General features: G+C 35.9%; 1 protein-coding gene and 1 non-coding gene across 3 annotated transcripts in view; one reads left to right on the top strand and one right to left on the bottom strand.

Moving 5' to 3' along the window:
* UGGT2 (UDP-glucose glycoprotein glucosyltransferase 2) overlaps positions 1-22,944 on the bottom strand; it is a 78,112-nt gene that overhangs the window by 26,930 nt on the left and 28,238 nt on the right. For both annotated transcript variants that reach the window (XM_031610613.2, XM_090129871.1), the window contains exons 11-24: positions 20,137-20,228; positions 18,467-18,617; positions 17,286-17,405; positions 14,361-14,446; positions 13,061-13,196; positions 11,095-11,226; positions 9,495-9,659; positions 8,934-9,057; positions 8,756-8,854; positions 5,824-5,918; positions 4,750-4,956; positions 3,060-3,191; positions 1,993-2,120; positions 829-924 (exon numbers count right to left, since the gene is read on the bottom strand). In XM_031610613.2, the coding sequence (XP_031466473.2) occupies positions 829-924; positions 1,993-2,120; positions 3,060-3,191; positions 4,750-4,956; positions 5,824-5,918; positions 8,756-8,854; positions 8,934-9,057; positions 9,495-9,659; positions 11,095-11,226; positions 13,061-13,196; positions 14,361-14,446; positions 17,286-17,405; positions 18,467-18,617; positions 20,137-20,228 (1,763 nt within the window). The remainder of the gene's footprint in view (positions 1-828; positions 925-1,992; positions 2,121-3,059; positions 3,192-4,749; positions 4,957-5,823; positions 5,919-8,755; positions 8,855-8,933; positions 9,058-9,494; positions 9,660-11,094; positions 11,227-13,060; positions 13,197-14,360; positions 14,447-17,285; positions 17,406-18,466; positions 18,618-20,136; positions 20,229-22,944) is intronic.
* TRNAF-GAA (transfer RNA phenylalanine (anticodon GAA)) lies at positions 7,595-7,667 on the top strand. Its single transcript has one exon. It is a non-coding gene; the product is annotated as a tRNA-Phe (tRNA).

Below are 22,944 nucleotides of genomic sequence, written 5' to 3'. Positions count from 1 at the left end.
TTCAAAAACTGTACCTGTCTTTGCTCCAGGAGGTTGGCTCCAGCTACGTTAAATTAGAAATGGTTACTACTAGTATCCCACGACAGATGTAAATTCTAGTGTTTTAGATCTCATTCAACAACAGAGACAGCCAAAGAAAGTGCTTCTGGCTATTTACTTTCTAAACCTAGGATCAGAAACACAAGGATTCAATATACATACCTGCGTACAGTAGTGGCACTGGTATGAGTTGGCCTAGCATCAATCTGTCAGCTGAAGACAGTCCGCTCATTTTTTTTCATAAGGAATCAGATGCCATTAAGCCACACAATTTGCATTTCAATGTAATCTAATTGCATTTTAGGATCAAGCTGAGAACAGGAATTAAGTGACAGTGCTAATCCACAAATTGTTATGTAAGTATGAGCATGTGTATATTAGCCTTGCCAATAGTAATCAGAACAAACTGAATAGACTGTACTGGAGTTTTCCACTTTACTGAAGAATAGTGGGGGCTTACTGACATCTGATCTGTGAAGTTAACTCTAACATTTTGGTAAATGCAAAGTATGTACTCCCATCTTTCCAACTCCAGATCAGCACTTCTATTCACACAGATTGTAATCCTTCTTCAATAAAGGTTAAGGATGGAAAACCATTAGGTATTACTGATTTATCTATTAAAAAAGAGGTAAAAATGTGTGACACTAGGACAGACAGGCACACAATCAGTAACTTTTAAAACAGACATGCTTAGCCACGTTTCTAAACACCTAATGTAATAATCAGGACACTCTGATTTTAATATGGAAATACTATAAGTGCATTATAATGAGAGACAAAACTCACCTGTGCTGTTCTCTAAGTAATTTAGCATCTTGTCTCATCTCTGTTTTAGGCAAAGATGACAGTAGCGCATCTATTTTCATAATCAAATCACTGCCACTGTATTAAATAAGGTACATAAATAAGGTACATACAGTTTGCAAAGAGTTTCATCAGAAAAGGAGTAAAACATTTGGATTTTAGCGCACGTCTGTCTACACAAGGCTTATTAAAATGAAGCAATATAGATTTATCAGAATTGACATTCAGGTCTGCGATTTGCATTGTATAATCTACTGATATTTCCTTATTCTATTTTTTTCTCTATGACAACACCTAGGAACCAGACATAACTGAAAACAGATCTTTTAAATTTTTTGCATTTCTTACTAAATTTCTTTAGCTATCTCAGTGGCTCTATTTCAGCATCACTGAACATTTAATCACATTTGATTAAATGCTTTGCCTCTCACTACTTATCTCCTTGATAATTCTACCTCTTCTTGATTTTGTTTTTGTGGTACTTATTTCCTCAGTTATGCCAGTGCTTCTAAATAGCAGAAATGACACTCAGACACAGTAATGCAATACATATTTCTCCACAGTCGTTGTGTAAAAATAATGTGATTTTTCTCTCTTCTCTGAACACAGATCAGATGTTTAGATTAGAAGCCAACTTTGTACCTGTTCAATCAACAGATGTGTGAATACTGCCTAGCAGGATATCAAAGCGTTACATCCATCCATGCCTGTACAGGCTCCTTTTCTAATGATTTCCAAAAACAGTGCACTTACTTCAAATATCAATATTCATATATTTCAGTGTTTTTCAGATGCACTGGATTTTACCAAACTTATTACTATTCATCGTAATTATCTTTAAGTGACCAAAAGGTGGTAGGACTTGTTTACAGGAAAAGGTTAGAAGGAAACAAGGAATCATTAAAATTGTCTCCATAAAAGCACTTGGATGCTAAGAAGACAGCAAATACATAACATAAAACAGTAAGCACTAAGTGCAGATAAGGTGTATATACAAATATACAGTATGAAAAGTACTGCTGCTGTACATTTGAATCTTTGTTCATATTCCATGTGCAAAGAGATTATTAATTTGTGACTATCAATAAACAAAGCACTTTATTGTATGTTTGGATAATAAACCCTCAAAATCCAAAGTAATTTTACCTTTTAGTATTGACTCCCATCTCTTTGACAACTGCTTTAATCTTCTCTGCTGAGGTACTGTATGATATTCTTTCTAACAAATTGAAGTCTTCTGTCTGGAATTCATTTTCATCTAAAGGACCCAATATCTTGGAGAAAAAACGATGTTACTAAGCACAGAATCTCCTAATACTGTTTTGATTATTTTTTTTAAGCAAAAATATATTAATATTTTAAGTGAATGCAAAATATTCAATATGCAACTCCCCACAGCCCTACATACTTTCTGTGGTTTCATGAGTGGTATTTCAAGTAATATCTCAGAAGTCATTTAGGATATATAAGAGTAGGTAAGTACACAAACTAAAAAGATTCCAGTAAAGAGATACCAGCATATCTTTTCTTTTTTTTTTTCCTAATGGTGGAGTAATCAAATAGAAAAGACTTAAGGAGCAATTTATACAAAAGTATATTTGTACTGCAGGGTACTGACTGCCACTAGCAAATACTATTGAAGCCAACACTGTATTTTCAATCACAGCCAAATTGCAGTAAGGGCTATTGATTTCAGAATAGACATACTAAAAATTTAAAGACCAAAAGTATTATGCTTGAATATTAAGACCATAGAACAATGTAATCCTTAAAAACATTTTTTTTTCCCTTTCCTAAAAGGGAAGAGTTTGAAAATACTGTTCTAGTCAAGGTAACTTTATTTTGATCATCAGTTTATCCTGCACCAATTGTGTGAAATAAAAGTAACATAAGGATCAATATTTACTCCAAAACATCATTTATAATGCATCAGCACCTATTTAGAGAATTTTGTCATTTATTTAATCAGATTTTCTCTAAAAGAGGTGTAGGCATGACATAAGTACGCAGTACTGTCAATGGGAAGAAACTAATAAACAATTCAGGAAGAAAGCAAATAAGAAATAAAACAAGACAAATACTCATGATGATCTCTAACAACAGGCTACAAGAGTGAGAAATTAATACCTTGCACTTTCTTCAGTTGGAAACTGAACTTCTGGGAAATAAAAAGTAACCACAAAAGGAGTGAGAGATGACAATTCCTTTCTTACCCTGCCATTGCTCACAACAGCCATTTGCCCAGGAAGCAGCTTAAGAACCTCCTGACAGAACATCTGGTGGGTTTTAATTATACCCAATCCTAAAGTGTTGTACTTCTTCTCAAAAGCATCATCATTCATTCCCTAAAGCAAAAGTAAAGTACAAGGCTGTGAAATGATTCAGCAAAACTAAATTTTGTAACAGCTGAAGCAAGTTAAACAGAACTTCATGTTATGTGGCAACTAAAAATCAAAATAAAACAACCACCTCAGCTGGTGCAGAGCCATGGTCTCCCAACTGGCTGGTGCACAAATTTTACCCTTGAGCAACCTTTAATAACCATGAGAGGAAGGCTGAGCCCAAAGTTAAACACTTTTTCTAAGGTCCAGCACACAGCTGCATGAAAAGTAAAACTGTCAACTCTTGAAATGCATTCTCATCTGTAGGTAAAAAGTATAAAAAACACATTACTCTAAAAACTAACGCCTATTTTAACACGTTCGTTTGATACAGCTTAAACATAGAATGGAATCATAAGATGGTCTGTGTAGGAAGGGGCCCCAGGGATCGTCAAATTCCAACCCCCCTGTCACAGGCAGGGCCATCCACCTCCAGATCTGGAACTAGACCAGGCTGCCCAGGGCCCCATCCAATCTGGCCTTGAACAGCTCCAGGGGTGGAGCATGCACAACCTCTCTGGGCAGCCTGTTCCAGCACCTCACCACTCTCTTTGTGAAGAACTTCCCCCTGACACCACTGTGCTGCAAAGGACCCCGGATAGAACAAGGGTGAAGCACTCCCAGGCATGTTCATATAACATTCATCCAGTAACATAAATAACAAACCAAAGTGGAAAGAAATACTGGAACTCTTACTTGCTTACAGTGAAACTGCACAGTGCCTCTCAAAATTATCTTTCTATATTAAGCTGCACTGATATGTACTTTCTTGGTATAAACATGCAGACTTGTTCAAATATACAGTTAATGTAACAAAACCCATTAGTAACATACCTTTAGTTAGCTAACCTTGTATCTTTCAAAGTTTATTTCACAATGAAAGAACAACCAGAAGACAACCAGAAGAGCCAATCAATTATTTTTCCAAAATGGTGCCTGAGAGTTCTCCTAGTCTTTCAAATATTTTTTGTTCAAAAATAATAAACTGTACAGCTTGAGAAACAAGCTGTAGTTTGCAGCAGTTACTTGGTAACTCAGATTTACTTTATATTCAAACTTTGAAGTCAGAAACATTCGTATTTTCAACCAGTGAATTTTCATAGAAATGCGCCAAGAAGTGTTGACCAACATATACAATGCTTATTTATCTCTGCTGCTTCAGTCTGCACCTATTACATGACTGCAACAGCAAGATAAAAATAGTTTTGAACCCTTAATTCTTGATAAACATTAAAACATTAACTTTAATGAAGAGCAAGCTTTCAAATAATGATGAAAAATAAATTATTTTAGTCTCAGTAATCCACTATCTATTCTATATTTTTCAGTACTCTCATATTTTCTTCCTTTAACTTAGAGACATTGCCTATTCCTCATCACATTAAGGTTGTCAAAAAGCACTGAATCTGCCGGCCCCAAAACTGTGAGGCTTAATGCTGTTCCTCTCAACTGCATGCCCTTACAAGAAAAAATAAAACATTTGAAATGAAAAAGAAAGTAGCCCACTTCAGTTTGCACTCACTGGGAGGAGGATTTTCACAATTTTAGTTCCAGCAGCAAGGGATTTTGCTGTCTCTTCCTTTGTGAGTTTACTTAGGAAACTTTTTAAGCTTCTGTTGCTTTGTGTTAGAAGAGCTGTCAAAATTCCTCTTGCAATGGCTGTGTTATCTTCCTTTATTTTTGATGAGGGATTGTTCAAAACCCCAATTCGTATATGACTGCTTGTTTTCTGCAATGCAAAACACAGAATAATGCACAATTTTACAGTTCCATCTGCTGTTACTAAATGCATGCATATTTATTATAATGTCCTTAGTTTGAAATGTCCTTTACTATTGAAATTTTTGGAGCAATTTGTCTTTAGAAAATACATGGGAGCGCCTAATTCAGAACTTCAACTACCAGCAAAAATGCTATTAATAAGGATTTACCTATTCTCTGACACATTTTAAATAAAAGATTGTTTTTGTTTTTTGAACAAATGTTCATTTACAGTCTTCAGGACTGGTTTTGTAGATGCGCTTTTTAATTTTTTTCAAAAAATATCAAACTGAGCACAGAATGGATACAAAGTAATTTATCCACTTATCATCTTGCCCTTAATCAGCAGGAAACTCTTTCACTTGCTAAAATAATTGATGGCACTTAAATCCTAGTATGAGAGACTGATGACTCTAGGATAGGACCAAAAAGTGTCACTAACTGAAGAAAAGGTAAATACACTCCACTGTAATAAAGAATACAAAACTGAAGGATGAATCAGTGGTAGTCAACATAATTAAACTGTAAAATTTAAACATCAGCCCTTGATAAAAGGGTTCTTCAAACAGAGAAGGGTGCTGTCCCTCACTTGCAGGAGGACTAGCTGGGCACCATGCTATGTTACGAGATGCACAGCAAGCCAACGAAAGCAAGTCATCCTTCTTCTCAACTTGATGCTGCTGCAGCTGGCCTTGCCCCCCACAATGCAGTACGTATGCTGAGATGCTGAAGAAGCCTCTTCCAGCCAAGACATTGCTAGTTTTTTTCAAATTAAGTTAAAATATACTAGTCCTTTTCAAAATAATATTATGATGTACGAGCCAGAAAAACTCACCAGGTGTTTCAAGGCATTAGAAAGCAGTTGTCTCCCAGATGGATTATCAAAGTCTGCAATAATCCAGACAGTCACAGCATATAATGCATCTTCATCTGAAAATTAAAGATAATCCAGCTTTACGTTCTGGAGAATCTTCTCATGAATAATAAACAATGAATCAATCTGTTCAGGATTTTGAAGCCTGAGTGTGTTTGACTGCTAACTTCAACTGTAACACTTCAACTGTAAGTATCTGATGTGGCAAATCAGATAGAAATAAAATGCTCAGGAGGAACTTTATTACATTAATACCAGAGTTTAAGAATAAATTGGACAACACTCAGACGTAGGGTTTGAACTTTCAGTAGTCCTGCGTGGGACTATGATGTGGACTTGACCATCCTTGAAGGTCCCTTCCAAGTTGGCAAATTTTGTGATTCTGTGAATATGAAACAGTCATTCAGAGTTGATCTGTTCTTAAACACTGAGACACTATAGCCATAAATAGTAAGCTAGCTTCCTTTAACAAGACGCATTTTATCAGAGGTTTAACATAAACCTGTGGAGGAGTTTGGTCACATAGTCAGACATGAAAATAATTAAGTAGTTACAAGAAAGTTGTAAGAAAGCGTAAGTTTGGCTATTCATATTCCCCAAAAGCAAAGGGAGAGTCCTTCAACAGAAGAGCCCTTCAAAAGAAGGGTAAAATTACTGCATCTGGGTACAAATGAGAATATATCAAATACAGCCCAAAGACTGTAATTTAAATTTAATTAAACTATAACATAGGTGTATATTCAGAAAATTTTCCTTTTTCCTGGTCTACACGTGCCTATTCGTTATTCTTCACTGAAGAGCAATGATTCATGAAGAACATTTACAAAATTATCTCCAGAAAAGAAGAGTCTACTCAGGTTTACTGTATGTTCCCTAAATGGTACAAGCAGGTATGAGAGTGGAATTTTACAAGGTTCTAGTGAGATTCTAGGAAGAAGTTGTGGTTAAGGTTCGTTCAAGTCTAGAAAAACATAATGGCAATAGAGATTGGAAACGTAGCCTCCAGCTTATAGTTTATAGGATTTACAAGAGATCTGTTTCTTTGAAATGAGCCTACATATTGAAAGCCAGTCATCATTTACAGCCAACTCATATCCCCCTCTGCTTGTAGATGGAGAAGCAAATAGAGTCAAATAAATTTATTCTAAAGAAATGTTCAATACGTTTCTGATAGCAGAGCAAGTAAAAACTATGTAAATACCACATAAATAATTACTGACAGAAGAGCACTTTGCTAACAGGAATATTCTGTCCCATGATGGGATACTGTAAATCAGCAGTAGTTAACTATTACAAGATGTTCACTCAGTGTAACTCAGAAGGAAAGTACTTGCATATACATGCAATACATTACATCAAAATATTTTAACTGTACAAAAACCCATGGGTTTTAGCAAGATAAAATGTACAAGTGACAATCCATCAGAATACTTTTTTTTTTTTTCCTTTGCTATAGAAACACAAATCTTCAAATATCAAAATCTAACTAGAGGCAAAATAAATAGGAAATAAGAAATAAAATCAATCATCATTAAACTGCAGAAATGCGTAGTTTGCATATAGATATTACAAAGAACTCCAGCCTTCATATTATAATACTGTAAATAAAAGTAGTCTGAAAACTGAATATGCTCTTTAAAGTCTAAAATGACTACCAAGTTGTTCTCATTTATGTTTACAATAGGATATGATTCGGCTCCTAAAGGGAGGTAGTTGGGACAATAAACTGTAAGCCGAAATAGCTCAGCTGGGAGAGCGTTAGACTGAAGATCTAAAGGTCCCTGGTTCAATCCCGGGTTTCGGCAGAACATTTTATGGAACAGATCCTTCCAGAAGCAATGTTAAGGCACATGCAAGACAGATGGAGGTGATTCAATCCGACCCTTAGCTCGGCTTCACTCAGGGCAGATCGTGCCTGACTGATCTGGTGGTCTTCTATGATAGAGTGAGAATACATCAGTTGCCCAGGGAAGACCAACTGATGTTGTCATCTTCCTGGACTTCTGTAAGGCCTCTTTCATTATTCCACAGCACATTCTATAGGATCTCTAGTTGGAGAGATCTGGATTAGAAGGGTTGACTGATCAGTGGATGAGGACTTAGCTGGATGGCTAAAGCCAGAGTTGTGGTCAGTGGCTTAATGTCCGGATACGGAGGCCAGTGATGAGTGGTATCTCCTCCAGGGATCTGTCTTGGGTGGCCAGCATCATGAGGGAGGTGACTGTCCTCCTCTGTTCTGCCCTTGTGAGGCCCCATCTGGAGTACTGCATTCAGCTCTGGAGCCCACAGCAAAAGAAAGGCGTGGAGCTTTTGTAATAGGTCCAGAGGAGGGCCTCAAAGGTGATCCAGAGGGCCTGAAGCACCTGTTGCCTAAAGACAGGCTGAGGGAGCTGAGCTTCTGTTCAGTCTGGAGAAGAAAAGGCTACAGGGAGACCTTACTGTGACCTTTCAGAACTTAAAGGGGTTTATAAAGAAGATGGAGTACAAATTTTTTGCATGGTCAGATAGTGATAGGATCAGTGATAACAGCTTCAGACTAAAAGAGATTAGATGTTTGGTGGAAATTTTTTACTGAGAACGTGGTGAGGCACTGGAACATACTGTCCAGAAAATCTATAGATGGGGCATCCCTGGAAGCTGGATGAGGCACTGAGCAGCCTGGCCTAGTGGGTGGCAACCCCATCCAAGGCAGGGGGATTGGAATTGGATAATCTTTAAGATCTCTTCCAACCCAAGCAATTTTATAATTCATATTGGGATATTTTTCTACTTACTTGGCATCTCTGGAGCACTTATTTACTTGGGATATTTCACTGGCAAATTTCATCAGTTTGTAATACTTATATACATAACATATGCATACAGTGCATATACTCAAACAAAATTAACGTACCCTTTTTTGTTAAATACTTCATGCTGTCTGAAATTACAGCACTTTTATCTTGTGAGTCCAAAAAGGAGAAAGTAGAGAAGTCCTGCACATCAAATGGAACTGCAAAATGTAAAATACAATGTGTTAGACTTAGAAAAAGAAAATAATAATAAACAATTAAGCTGAGAAAAGTAGTTACCAGATGTAGATCTGAAATGCAGGTATCTTCTTTCTGCTCCAAGAATACTGGGGTTTATACGAGAAACGACATTGTTCTGATCCATAAGAAAATCTATTGCATTTATGTGATCATTTAACAAACCCTTTATTAAAAGGGGAAAAAAATACAGAAATCAGTACACTGACAGTTTCAAGACAAACAAAGACTACCACACATTTATATCATCTGTCAACAGAGTTTAAAGCATCTATAAAAGCTATGGACAACTTCCAGTCAATAATGTGTCACACAGATAGCAATTCAAAATATCAGATGCACATTTTCCAAAGAACAACTAAAACATGCTCTCAGTTTCTGGTTGAAAAATTCCATGTGCCTTGAATAAGCTTAGTTGTTCCTTACATCTGTATAATCTAAATACACTGTTTCAAAATAATGACCGTAAATTTAAATAACAACGTAACTGCAGCTTGCATATTATTAATTTTAAACCATCTCATTGTAAAAAACACAATCCACAGGCATGACTCAAATTGCCAAATAATTCATCTTGCATTTATTCAGGAATTTTAAACATACCGTGAACACTGCCCTCTGGAAGAACCCACTGGCATCAATAATTCTCTGAAGAATAACGGACTCTAACTCTGCAGCATTCATCTCTTCTTTGTTGAAGGGCACACCATTAAACAGAGCTTGAGGTAACGGACCCAGGCCAGTCTTCTTATAAAAGGTTGCTCCTGCCTGAATATATCAGAAATATCACAAGATTAAAAGGACTGTGGCTGACTGTAGCAAGAGGGAAGGGAGGAAGAAGGAGGGAAGGGAGGAAGAAGGAGGGAAGGGAGGAAGAAGGAGGGAAGGGAGGAAGAAGGAGGGAAGGGAGGAAGAAGGAGGGAAGGGAGGAAGAAGGAGGGAAGGGAGGAAGAAGGAGGGAAGGGAGGAAGAAGGAGGGAAGGGAGGAAGAAGGAGGGAAGGGAGGAAGAAGGAGGGAAGGGAGGAAGAAGGAGGGAAGGGAGGAAGAAGGAGGGAAGGGAGGAAGAAGGAGGGAAGGGAGGAAGAAGGAGGGAAGGGAGGAAGAAGGAGGGAAGGGAGGAAGAAGGAGGGAAGGGAGGAAGAAGGAGGGAAGGGAGGAAGAAGGAGGGAAGGGAGGAAAAAGGAGGGAAGGGAGGAAAAAGGAGGGAAGGGAGGAAAAAGGAGGGAAGGGAGGAAAAAGGAGGGAAGGGAGGAAAAAGGAAGGAAAAGGAAGAAACTAGTACTAAGAGACAACAAACTCAAATCTCTTGGTACTGCTTGTTGTCACAGATTTTCATGAGTAGCAGGGACAAAATGGGAACTGTTTGGAAACAAATAGGAAATGCTGCACTCATTTCTGAAAGAGAATGACACACTATTTGATTGAACTCTATATGGATTTTAAAATTTCTGCTCTTATCATCTATCTGAGAAATATTATTTTGTTTTGCTTAGTATTCTTAGTCAGCAACTTCAGAGAAAAAGCCTATATTGATTCACCTCAAACTACGGTTGTGTCAAAGCCCTCCTCCAAAGGCAGCATCCCAAAAACCCTCAAAAGATTTTCACATTTAGAAGCCAAGCTTATTTGAAAGGCAAGCACTACCAAACTCAGTGACAAAAATACAAATAAAAATGGAACCAAAGTAATTCCTTCTCCTGTTATGGATGGCCACAAACCCTATGCAATATCTGTGTCCATCTACCTGTCATCCCACTGTCCCCTCCCAGAATTTCACTGCAGTCTCCTGCAGTGAATCCTTCTGCATAATCCTGCTGTAGAGGCGGCTCAGTCCCTGAGTTGTCCTTCCCAAACAAAACTAATCTGAAAGCACAACTAAAGGAACCAGCAATTTGCTGAGAAGATGGGCTTCAGCTCCTCACACAGAACAGATAGGTAAACAGTTTCTTGAGAGCGGGAGACGTGCTTACCAGGAAAAAAAAAATTCTGCTCCTGAAAGCAGTTGGCAGTAGTAAATTTTAACAGTGCGACACAGAAACCCTTTCAGCATTTCCACTAAAACTGATCAGTGATGACTGAAGAAAACTTTAACTCAAAGCTACCGTATTTACTTGCTTCAATATTTAGTAGCCTTCCAGCTTAGCAAATGTAGTGACTCAACTGTGTACTGCAATATTTCTTACCATTTAGCTCTCAACATACCTTCCTCCCTTCATCATAGTCAGAATGAACACCTAGTATACTCTGAATATCAGCATGGGGGTATTCTCTTCTAAGAATATTTTTCACATGATTCACTGTCAGAACATTTCCATCTTTCACTTCATGGTACATCTGTAAAAATTATAACAGAAAAAAGTAATTTCTGTAATAATAAAATCCATAAAAGAAAATAAAAATGAAATAAATCTCATGTTTTTATAGTGCTGTAGTAATTTTTATATTGGTATAATATTATATTGCTTTAGTTGCTGCACTACAACCTTTATATTCCTTTAGTAATTACCACCATCACACATACACACATACAATTTTTCACTGTTTTGATAAAGCTACTTTTATATCTTTAGTTTAAATTTGAAGAGGCAAAGAAAATGCACTTATATGAGCTAAATGTAAAATGTTATTTCCCTGCAACAATGGGAGAAGGAATCTAAATTCTTAATTTAGTCTACATAATCACCATTGGTTACCTGAATCTATATGGGATGAATTCAAGCCTGAATAGGTAATCAATATTTTCTCCCTACACTGACACTTTTTTCTTACCTTACTATTTTGTTTCATAGCATAAGACTTCCATCAAACATACAAAATAAATCTGAATGAGCAAACAACTCTCATTTCTTTTCAAATGAGATCAGTATAATCCATTTATCTCTACAGCTATGAGTATCTCTGAGGCTTTGCTTTACTGAATCTTATTTTTGCCAACCTATATTTATCATCTCCTCCTTTTCATCTTATGATGTTATGTGAAACAGAGACTGGAAAATGAAATGGAAAAAACGTCTTTTTTTTTTAAAAAAAAAAAGAAAGCACTGTGAAGCAATATTTTTAATGTGGTCATGGATAGCAGTCATGACTGTGTTTCAGATTCTAACACTCGCAGGTACTCCTAGTTACTTCAATTCTTTTTATCTTTAGCTTTCTGAGTTTATGACATAGAATGGCTTGGGTTGGAAGGGACCTCAAGGATCATCATGTTCCAACTCCCTGCCACAGGCAGGGTTAACCTGCAGCTGGATCAAGTAGTAGATCAGACTGCCCAGGGCCCCGTCCAACCTGTCCTTAAACACCCCCAGGGACAGGGTACCCACAGCCTCTCAGGGCAGCCTGTGCCAGCACCTCATCCTTTGTTTTAAAACCATTCCTCCTTCTCCTATCACTATCTACCTGTGTAAAAAGTTGATTTCCCTCCTGTTTATAAACTCCCTTTAGCATTAGTTTTTAGACACTGAACAGAAGAAAAAGTGTAGGAAAAAAATGCAGTGTATTAATAGCATATTCTGTTTTCATTCATGCTTGAAGACTTCATGTAGACTGTTCACTTTATTTCTCTACAGTCACCTCCTTTGTCTCTGAAATTTTATTCTCTACATGAATCTACATCTTCTCACACAGAAAAGTACATTTGTTTCTTAAAATGCAACTCTGCAATATTTCCATGGTTTTGACACTCAAAAGCAGCCTAACCATGACCAAGGACAACTCATCTTACTCTCCTGTGCTTTCTACACTACAGAGTAACAAAGGTTTTCCAAAGCATATAAAACTGCCAGAGCAAGTTTACAATGCATCTTCAAGAGAAGCAGAACAGAGGCAGGTACATAACATTACCAAGAATAATACCAAGAATCATTTTTCCACATTCCCATTATGATTTGCCAAATCATTTTTCTGTTTCTCCACATACGTAAGATATGTGTCTACTTCTTTAAGTCCTCAAAAGAAGCCTATATATAGCTAAAACATGAATGTTGGTTTCCAGAGAAGGAAAATATTTTTTTCAAATAATTATGGGTAAATTAATACTATACACTTTTTAATAATTTGTTTCCATGTGAAGTAAATGCAAATCTATCATGTTGACACAAGGAAGCAAAATCCTAGCTATGTAGACAAGTAGCCAATTTAAAGAAATAGATTTCTTATAAAATAAACTAACATTAATTATGCAGGTAGTGGCTTGAAAGGTGTCAGATTCCTCTGCAACATAATTAAAAGTTCTCCAAAGAGCTATCCCAGCATCTTCATTTCCATCAATTTCTTCTTCTGTATTTAAAATGAAAACAAATCCAATTCTATAAAGAAACAAAAGGATCACACATTTTAAGAAAGCATTGATTTTATACACATTCTAGTACCTGAATTCGAGGGGGAAACAGAAAAGTTTACGCACTGAAGGTTGCTAAACAGTCAGAAACTGTACCTATGTCTGAAATTCTTTGACCTCCAAATGTATGAAGACTGAAAATATTCAGACAAAATACCCAGTTGACCTGTTCTTACTTAGGCAGCTCCTTTCAGCTTGCTGCAGACAGACTGATCTAAACTGTTCTTCAGACTGACCCCATTTGGCTGCTTTAATGTTGTTTTGTTCCAGGAAAGGCAAATTAGGTTCTGTGATATGTTCTCCTCAAGGACTGAAGCAGATAGTGACAGAGATGCACAGATAATATCTGCTCTCTGTTACTCTTTTTTTGGTCAGCAAGTAATGATAAAGAAATGCAAAACAAACAAACAAACAAAAAAATCAGAACTAGTAGAAGTTTAAAGGCAACTCAAAATTTCAGATCCTATAATTTACTGGGGAAACAAAAACTATTTCACTGGAACATTTTAAATACTTAACATGCCGTTTGTCTTGCTGAATTTTGGACCTTGTTTGGGCACCCTCTCACAACCTGAGAAACAGATGCGTCAGAGAACAATTCATTTTCTCATAAAGTAGGCAAAGGAACAGCTGGAAAGCATCTCCTCCTCTTGGGTGATTCCTTGTTCAGACTTGGATGACCAATTTTTTCTGAGGTCAATCTCAGTTTGGTCTTCAGATATTTTTAAAACAATAAAATTACATACAGTAAACACAATTCAAAGAACTAAAACAAACAAAAAATCTCAAATTGTGTTTTTACCAATTATCTGCCTTATTACAGGATATTCATTTTGCTTGGCATGCAATTTCACACGGGCATCCAGTAGGAGTATTTGAGAACGTAACTTTTTATCAGGGTTTGCATACATCTTTCACACAGTCAGGTATGTAATCTCTTTCAATTTATTAGCTTAAGAATTTTTAATACTTCACAGGCTTAACAAGAGCAGCATAAAGACAATGGCTTATTAGAATGTTGTGGCATTGGACTTCATTGGAATTCACACCTTTGCCTAGTAGAATAGAAGATGAAGAAAGGAAAGCAGCTTTCTTTTAAAACTTTCCTTCAATACTTTCAGGTTTTCCTTACCGAAGTGGTACATTATGATGATAGAATAATTCCACCAGTTTCATATAATCGTCTGTATCTTCTTGGACAGGATCAACAAAAAGCACCTAGTAAGAGAAAAGATATTATAGACCAATATTTTTTCTTGATGCTAATTTCAGAGCTATGAACTCCAACTATTTTCAATTTCCTATAAGACAAATTAATGTAAGAAAACATTAATAGTAAGAAAGAAGAAAACTTCAGAATTAATGCATTTGGAGGAAATACTGAGTCACGGTTTTATTTTTTTAATTATACTTAATTAGAAGGATGTAATGCTAATTTTCCTATTACTACTTGCATCTAACTCTCTTCTGTCATGAAAACCAAACTAAAACAAGTAAACAGAATATGTTGGCATAAGACTTTAATTAAAAAAAGGAGCACTGGAAGAAATTCTTCTCTCCTGTCTCACATCGGCTTGTATTCACTGTTTCACTTGTTGAAGCTTGAGGTATAAAATACTTTTTTAGGCACACATCAAATCTAAAACTAGTATTTGTCTGCACGGATAGATTATACTTATGCAGACTTAATCATCACATTGGTACACTGAATACATATGCAATATAGAATATACACAATTTGTGCTTCATTACAAACATGCGTTTTTTAATCATATTGTTTGTATTTTGGTTTTCTTTTAATACACTGAGTTTCACAGAAACTCCTTTTGTAATTATTTAAAATCTGCAATAGCTGCTTCCTTAACTTACTAAGTCATACATAATTATACAGACAGAGGAAAAAATAGGCTACAGACCTTTATCATTAGTATGCCTTTGAACCTAATCTTTCTGTAACACGGACAATTAAGCACCATCTTTACTCAGTAGTGTTCTATGAAGAAAATAAATTGATAATTGGGAATTATCAATATGTAGTAAAGAAAAGCTCCTGACAAAACAGTGCCCAAGTCAGACATTGTAGAGTGTAAAAGGAAGAAAACAATTTTATGGGGGGGAAAAAAATGGAATACTGATATTTGGTTCAATCAGTGAGTAGAAACTATTCTTTGCAGTGTACTCAGCAAATGTCCTTTGGAAAAAAAATGTGTAGTTACAAAGGTCCAAGAATTACAGTAAAGCAGAAGGAAGCTGCAGAGATACCCCTATCCCCAAAAATAGTATCAATTTTGTGTTATTTTAAAGAAAATAATCTCAAACGTTTTTTCCTAGGTAAGCACTCATTAAACACTAGTATTAATAAAGAAAAATTAAGTCCTTGATGCTTTATTCATCATGTGGAAGTAGCTCATGATTTATTTTCCTCTTTACTAAAAAAAAAAAAAAAAATACTTTGCATTTCTCTGTCAAACTGTAAAATACTGCATTTTGAATATAAGTTATATAATTTCCTGGGCAGAGAGGTTGAAGAGTGTTAATTATTTTATCCAACAAATCAGAAGAAATTCACATTTTCTTCCTTACAGGGCTTGAATAACTCCCTTCCTGCATCCTTCAGTGCTAATCCCATGTATTCTTTCCATCTCCTAAACTATATATCCAGGCAGACCTTTCATTATTTTCATTATTTCCAAGTGTAACTTCAACGATATATAAAGGCAACCTAATTGCTTGAGAAAGAAACCTAAACCAGAGGTGAATCTTCCAGGAAACTGGTTAACACTTTCTAAAACAGTTTTAAAATGAAGCACACATTCTTCCTTTCCTCTAGAAGTTGGTGGCCTGCTGGTACATAATTTCAATCTTCACATTTGGCTCTGAAGCTTCATAGTTACTTACTAATCATAATGGTGACTCTACAAAGGATGGTCTCTTCTCAATGGAGACAGGATGAGGGGAAACGGCCTTAAGTTTCACCAGGGTAAGTTTATGTTGGATATCAGGAAACACTTCTTTACTGAAAGGGTAGTTAAGCACTGGTACAGGTTCCCCAGGGAGAGGTTGGGTCACCATCCTTGGATGTGTTTAAAAGCCACTTGGATGTGGTGCTCAGGGACATGATTTAGCAGAGTTAGGGTAGTATGGTTAGTATGGTTAGAGTTAGGGTAGTATGGTTAGGCCATGGCTGGACTCAATGACCTTTAAGATCTCTTCCAACCTGAGCAATTCTATGATTTCAGTAAACGAAGAGGTTAATTTATAATGAGGTCAGTTGCACAGCATAAACACAGATTAACAGCTTGCTTGCAAAGCTTCTAAACTAAAAAATAAACAGGGAATTAAAACACTGCTTTTTATGGCAGCATCTACAACATGGAATTTCTCAATTAACTAGTCTCAGTTGGACATTCATGACTTAACTGTCGTGGGAAATCAGGCAGATTTAAAAATAATTTCTTGTTGCTCTGAGCACCCTGATCTAGCTGTAGGTGTCTCTGTTCTTCGCAGGGGAGCTGGACTGGACGACCTTTAAGGGTCCTTCCAACTCAACAATTTTATTCTTCTTTGCCAAGTAATACACAGCTCTTATAGTAAGCAGGTTTTTGAACTCCAGTTTTAGGCTCTTCATTTATGACCCTTTACTCTTATGTACTTTGAAGAATTTAATTTGAAGATCACAGTACTGTATATTTCTTCTGTCTTTGATCATTAATATCTGTTGTCTACATTATCCATGGCCAAATATGCACAAAATGTACCAACATACACATACTTACATCATGACTACAAAAGAAGTCTAGGTTACCAAGAAACTCTTTTTGCAGAATGCAATATTTAGTATTAATTATAATTCTGAGATAATCTCATATAAATAAATCACCAAAAATCTGCTACGCTCAGTAGATAAAAGAAATAACACCTCTAGAAATCATGTTAATAATCACGTAAGACTGACAACACAGTCAGCAGGCTCACAAAGTATGTGAATTTTTCAATAAACTGTCTGTGTATATAGCAATACATATACCGTGCAAAAAAACAACAACTTCAAACTTACCAGATTATATAAATTGCGTCTAATCTGTGGTATAACTCCAGGAAATGTGGGTTTTAGCAGTTCCTGATAGCTTGCAGGCCATGTCACGTAGCTGCGGTCCTTTTCTATGTTATTAATCCACTAAAACAAAAAAGCCAACCATTTAAAAAACACACATTACCTAATGGATAAAATACGGGTGTATAAATAAAGCTGTACTGAAATACACAGAAAATCCAGAAAAAGTAAAATCCCTTGCCCCCTTTTCTTAATTAGCAACAGAAAATAGCTTGTAAGATTAATAGATCCTTTATTTTCAATAACACTTCATTTTTTTTTATTCGCGGTATGTTATAAAACTAATTATGAAAGGAAGAGGAAAAAAGATCCCTCGTGTTCTGTATCAAAATGCAAATAAAACCATTATTTCAAGTGTGAAAAGTACTTTTGCAACACAAAGGTCATAACAACTAATCAGGCAGGTATATTTGTAACAGAACATAACCATACTGAAAAACATACAATGTTTATCTATCACCTGCTGTAGCACTTAGTATATATCAGAATAAGTAAGTAATTAATATATTGTCAATTACAGTCTATATTTATATGTCTCTAAAAATGCAGTTCCCCCTTTTCCTTTCACTTTCACATTATTATAAATTGCTGTGTACTGCTCTTGTGCTGTTTTATGTGCAAACCATCTATAACTGGCAAACAAAAGAGAGATACAGGCTTTTTTCAGGTGAAGAAAATAGTATTTTAATGCCTTTCCATTTGCAAATAATCTTTGTTTTGAAAACTAAGACCTTTGATAAACTTTGAGAAGTTGGATGCTGGACAACTGTGAGCACCTGTACATTCTCCACAATTCACTTATTATATTTGTAAGGTACACTTTGCAGTCTTCCATAACACAAAGATGTTACATAGCAAGATCAGTTGCTTCAAAGTCAAATTCTACTATGATTTGCAACTACTCTTCGATCCAGTCTTCTTTTCTTCTAAACATCCTACATCTTCCAATTTTATTAAGGCATACACAAGAGAAAATAAATCCTAAAATAGACTGAAGAGATTCCACCCTCAAAAATATGTTTTTATGCGCAATATTTCAAAACAAAACCCAAAAACCCAGGACTCTTCCTAGATAGAGTTAACAAATATATAGTATTTAAATAAATAATTATTTAAATACTCACTATTATTGAAGAGTGACGAATGTCTAGTGCATAGCTGTTATCTGCTGGATGAATATGCAATCTCATAAATTTACTCAGGATTTCCTCTTGGATTCCAAGTTCATGAAGGCCATGCATTACTTTCCCTTCCACTTTAAGAGTCTCTAAGATACTTTTTCAGGAAAACAAAATGCATAATGACTATATAGAAATCTTTTCAAAGCATAAAAAGGAAAAATATTTCTGTTAAATATGACTGTTAAGCCAAGGATTACATTTAGCATTAAAAATAATTCTTATGTTCTCCTACTGTCACTCTCAAAACCAAAGTTTATTCCCAACACTGCACATACGTATCTTCAACATATTTCAAAACAGAATTATAACAGATTATGCAACTCTTGTTTATTCACATTTATTTTACACGAAGGAATTTCCTCTATCTTTAAGAAGATGTGGCAGGACAGCAAACTGGAAGGCTGCTTGTTGCACTGTCCTGGCTGAGGCAGAAACCCAAGAGTGGATACGCTAAGCAGCAGCTTTGCAGACATGGAGATAGGCAGCAATCAATGGAGACACAGACAAGACCCACGTCTGCATCATGGCCAGCCTATGAAAATGGAGGGGAGGAAACACATAGCTAAGGTGATGTGAAGAAAGCCCCAAAAGGACTCCAATATTTGCTGCAATTTGCAAATTCAATATAGTAACAGGAAACAAGCCTGAAATACTTGCTTGTATTGCTGAACACAGATTTTACATGTCTTCATTTCCGCTTCATTCTGAGTTTTCTCTATTCTGAGAAGTTTCTTCTAAATTATATTGAAATTGGACTTAGAATTATCATTTTAATATGCCTACTATTATTTGTATCGTTATTAAAAAAAAATGAAGATGCAACTGTCTCTACCTCAATGCTCTGGCTGAGAAAAAAAGGTAAGTTAAAAAAAAAATATATATATAAATGCTAGAATCAATAAAGTTTATGGATCTCTATGATGGAGAATGCACTATGGGTGGGAAAATTAAAAAAAAAGAATTGCAGGTTGCCAAATCACAGGAATAAGGAAAAAACCACCCTTCTGTCTTCCTATTAGGAAAATTATGGATAGTAAAAGCCAACAAAGATGATTTTGAAATAGTCATGTCCATCCTGCTGTTGACAACATAAAGAATGGAAAACGTCCACAAGTTTTGAGAGGCAAATCATAGGAAATATACTGTAATTACACAAACTGCAAAAAGATTTTTTAAGCCAAAAACTATCAGTTCATAACAATTCACTGGAAAAAATTACCAGACACAGACTCACTGACATGCCTGAAATAATCCAGCTGAATGTAACACTTATTTTTTTTCCCCTGAATCTTATAAAATGAAGATGAGACAGCACTTTATTTTTTCAGAAGCATTCTTCCCATCTTTGTATGCATACATGTTGAATTCCTCCCATTTCCAAATCAATTTTAAGCAATTTTAAGATATGAAATAATATGTAAGTTACAGAACACACATTCCTAGAAAAAATACTGTTTTCAATTTCTTCCACAATGTTGGTATTCAAAGCAAAACTCTCTTTTGGAATACTTCCTGGCTCCCAGAGAGCAACACATTAGCTTGTTTATCACCATGAGCACAACTCCGGTATTCTTTGTAATTCTGTAATTTTCAAGACAAACATATTCTCTTACCTAAATGGATCATGAAAATCCAGGTCAATATGAAGGCCATTTAGAAATAAACGTGCTTCACCAGGTTGGATTCCAAGTGTTTCATGAAGGTGCTTAAAAATGAAAAGTACTGCTAATTATTTAGGTATATGTAAACACTAACACAGACATACGTACAAAACTATAAGTAATCCTACAAAACAGACACATCAAATCTCTTCAGCATGATAACTTCTTTTATCTGAATGTTATCAGTAAAAATACTGAAAGCATACCTCTACACTTCCAGTCCTTCAAGAAATACAAGTGAATATGCCCCAAAAAACAACCTACATCACTCCTACTTGTACACATTCTCAGTCTACTGACCAAAAGTGAAAATACACACAAAAATAAAAAAACATGACACAAATTTTTTTGAAAAATTACCCCAAGAATATTCCTCCTATAAAATCTATTAACTTCCAAATGGAGACTAAACGGAGACCCTATATGTGGCCTTCAGTCCTCTACTAGAAATCAGCTTTCTCAGAATCTTCCAGTATTCGAAAAATGTGCAGTAGCAACTCGAGGGAAGATAGTAAAGATAGATTAGAAGAATACAATATCATTTATCAAAGGTACCTTGAAAAAAAAAAAAAAAAAAACAGATATCCTTGCTTTCCAAAAAAGAAAAAACTCCACAATAATTAAATAAACAAATGAAGAAGGAAGTTTCTAGTACGGACTGCCTTATTTTATTTTCCCAGAAAGCAGTGAGGCACCACGCTGTTCAAATTAACAACAGTGGCCATACCAAGATAACAGGAGCAACAACAGCAGTTTATTCAAACTCACATCATGAAGAGCTGTCATATTTCCATATCTGTGTTCCCAACAGAGAACTAGTAAGTTCGAAAAAAAGAAACTTTTTTCCCCCCATCTAGCTTTCACTTATTGCATAAAACAACAAAAAATACACCTTCAAGAAAAGCACACTTCGACCAAGCAGCTCGTGCTGTATATATTATTCCACTTATAAGACTGTATCTGTAGTTAGCAAATCTAATTCTGACCATGGTTTTAATACTAGAGTTGTGCCACAAAGTCCTGTAACTACAGAAAATTCCCCATTGATGTCACTTGATTCAAGGAATAGACAGCAAACATAAGGAGGATTCCAGTCAGGGTGAGATGTCTGGAGCACAAGCCTTACGAGGAGCTGCTGAGGGAACTGGGATTGTTTAGTCTGGAAAAGAGGAAGCTCAGGGGAGACCTTATCACTTTCTACAGCTGAAGGGAGGTTGTGTGAGGTGGGGATTGGCCTCTTTTTTTGGGTAACAGTGATAGGACAAGAGAGAATGACCAACTGGACCAAGGGAGGTTCAGGTTGGACACTTGAAACATTTATTCTTCAAAAGAGTGGTTAGGCATTGGAATGGGCTTCCCAGGGAGAAGGTTGATGCGTTCAAGAAATGTTTAGATGTTGCAGTAAGAAATACGTTTTTGTGCAGAAATGTTGGTGGTAGGTGGACAGTTGGACTAAATGATTGTGGAGGTCTTTTCCTACCTTGATGATTCTATGATTAACAGAGATATCAATAAAACCACAACTGGCTGATTTAGGTCATACAAACATTAACTTCACAAAATGAATACAAGAACAAAGAAGTATCACTCACTACATGCTTCAGGATTTTCAAATCCTTCAGTATAACTGCAGGAGAACTGAGCTAAATCAGAGCTGAGACACATTACATCATTTTGATGCTAGACATTTGATTGTTCAGTTCATCCATCTGCCTTAATAAACATTGACAGAAGGAATATTTAGGCATCCAGGACTAGAATTTAATTCCCATAATATATCCATATACTATTTTCTTGCTAAACTGTCAGCAAATTATTGCACTGGAAGTTTTGTTTAACTGGATCTTCTTTATTTATATATATGAGTTCTTTCTCTATTTTTTAGTTAGATATCAACTAATTACATCTAAATCATCACATGCCTTTCAACTTTTAATACCTTTATTTTCTCCCATTACATTTACTATTCAACTTTCATTATCTTGAGAGGGAATCATTCAGTTACTCACAGCATGAGATCATATCTCTCCTGCTGCTAGATGGATGTACTACAGTTCAAGAATGCACATGCCTATTTATTGTGCAGTGTTCAGGAAGTTTCCCTACTTTTATTCAACATATTTTAGTTTTTAGCTGTGTGAAGACCTGTAGTCTCAAGTAGGATGTAATACGAAACATAAACTTAAGTGCCTAAGATCCTGTTATAGTTAATGTATTCAATACAGTCTATGGAATCATATAAGTAATTCACATAATCAACCACAAAGATTTCCAATGTCATTTGAGACACTGCAAGGTTTCAAGATTAAGTTTTCAGTCTGGAAAGTACAGGTCATGGAGAAAGGATGTCCCCATATCATGATCACCAGACCTCTGTGGCTAACTCAGATGCCCTGTGGCATCTCAAATGACATCAAAAATCCAAGTGTAGGCAATTCAGTCACACCCACAAAACAACTGCTGAGTGAGCCGAATTGCTTTTCATGTCCACTAACTACACCTCTGTTAACACTGTTATAAAATGAGTTTAGATACCGATATAGATGTGTCTAAGTTTGGTTATCTCCTTTCCAAATCAAATCTTCAAGTAACTGCCTAGTCTTCATATTTAGTAGTAATACCCATTTTAACTCCTGATATATGTTTAATTTTTCTGCATTTTTGGGGTAGAGAAGTAGATCTTGCTTAAGAAATTGCTTTTTGTTTTTGTGTTTACAGAGCTATACTTGAAGCAATACACTGTAAAGAGCTTTCCACATC

Source organism: Phasianus colchicus, chromosome 1 (genome assembly GCF_987193195.1).
Source record: "Phasianus colchicus chromosome 1, bPhaCol1.hap1.1, whole genome shotgun sequence".
Lineage (NCBI taxonomy): Eukaryota > Metazoa > Chordata > Aves > Galliformes > Phasianidae > Phasianus > Phasianus colchicus.
This window is presented reverse-complemented; position numbering and strand designations above follow the sequence as displayed.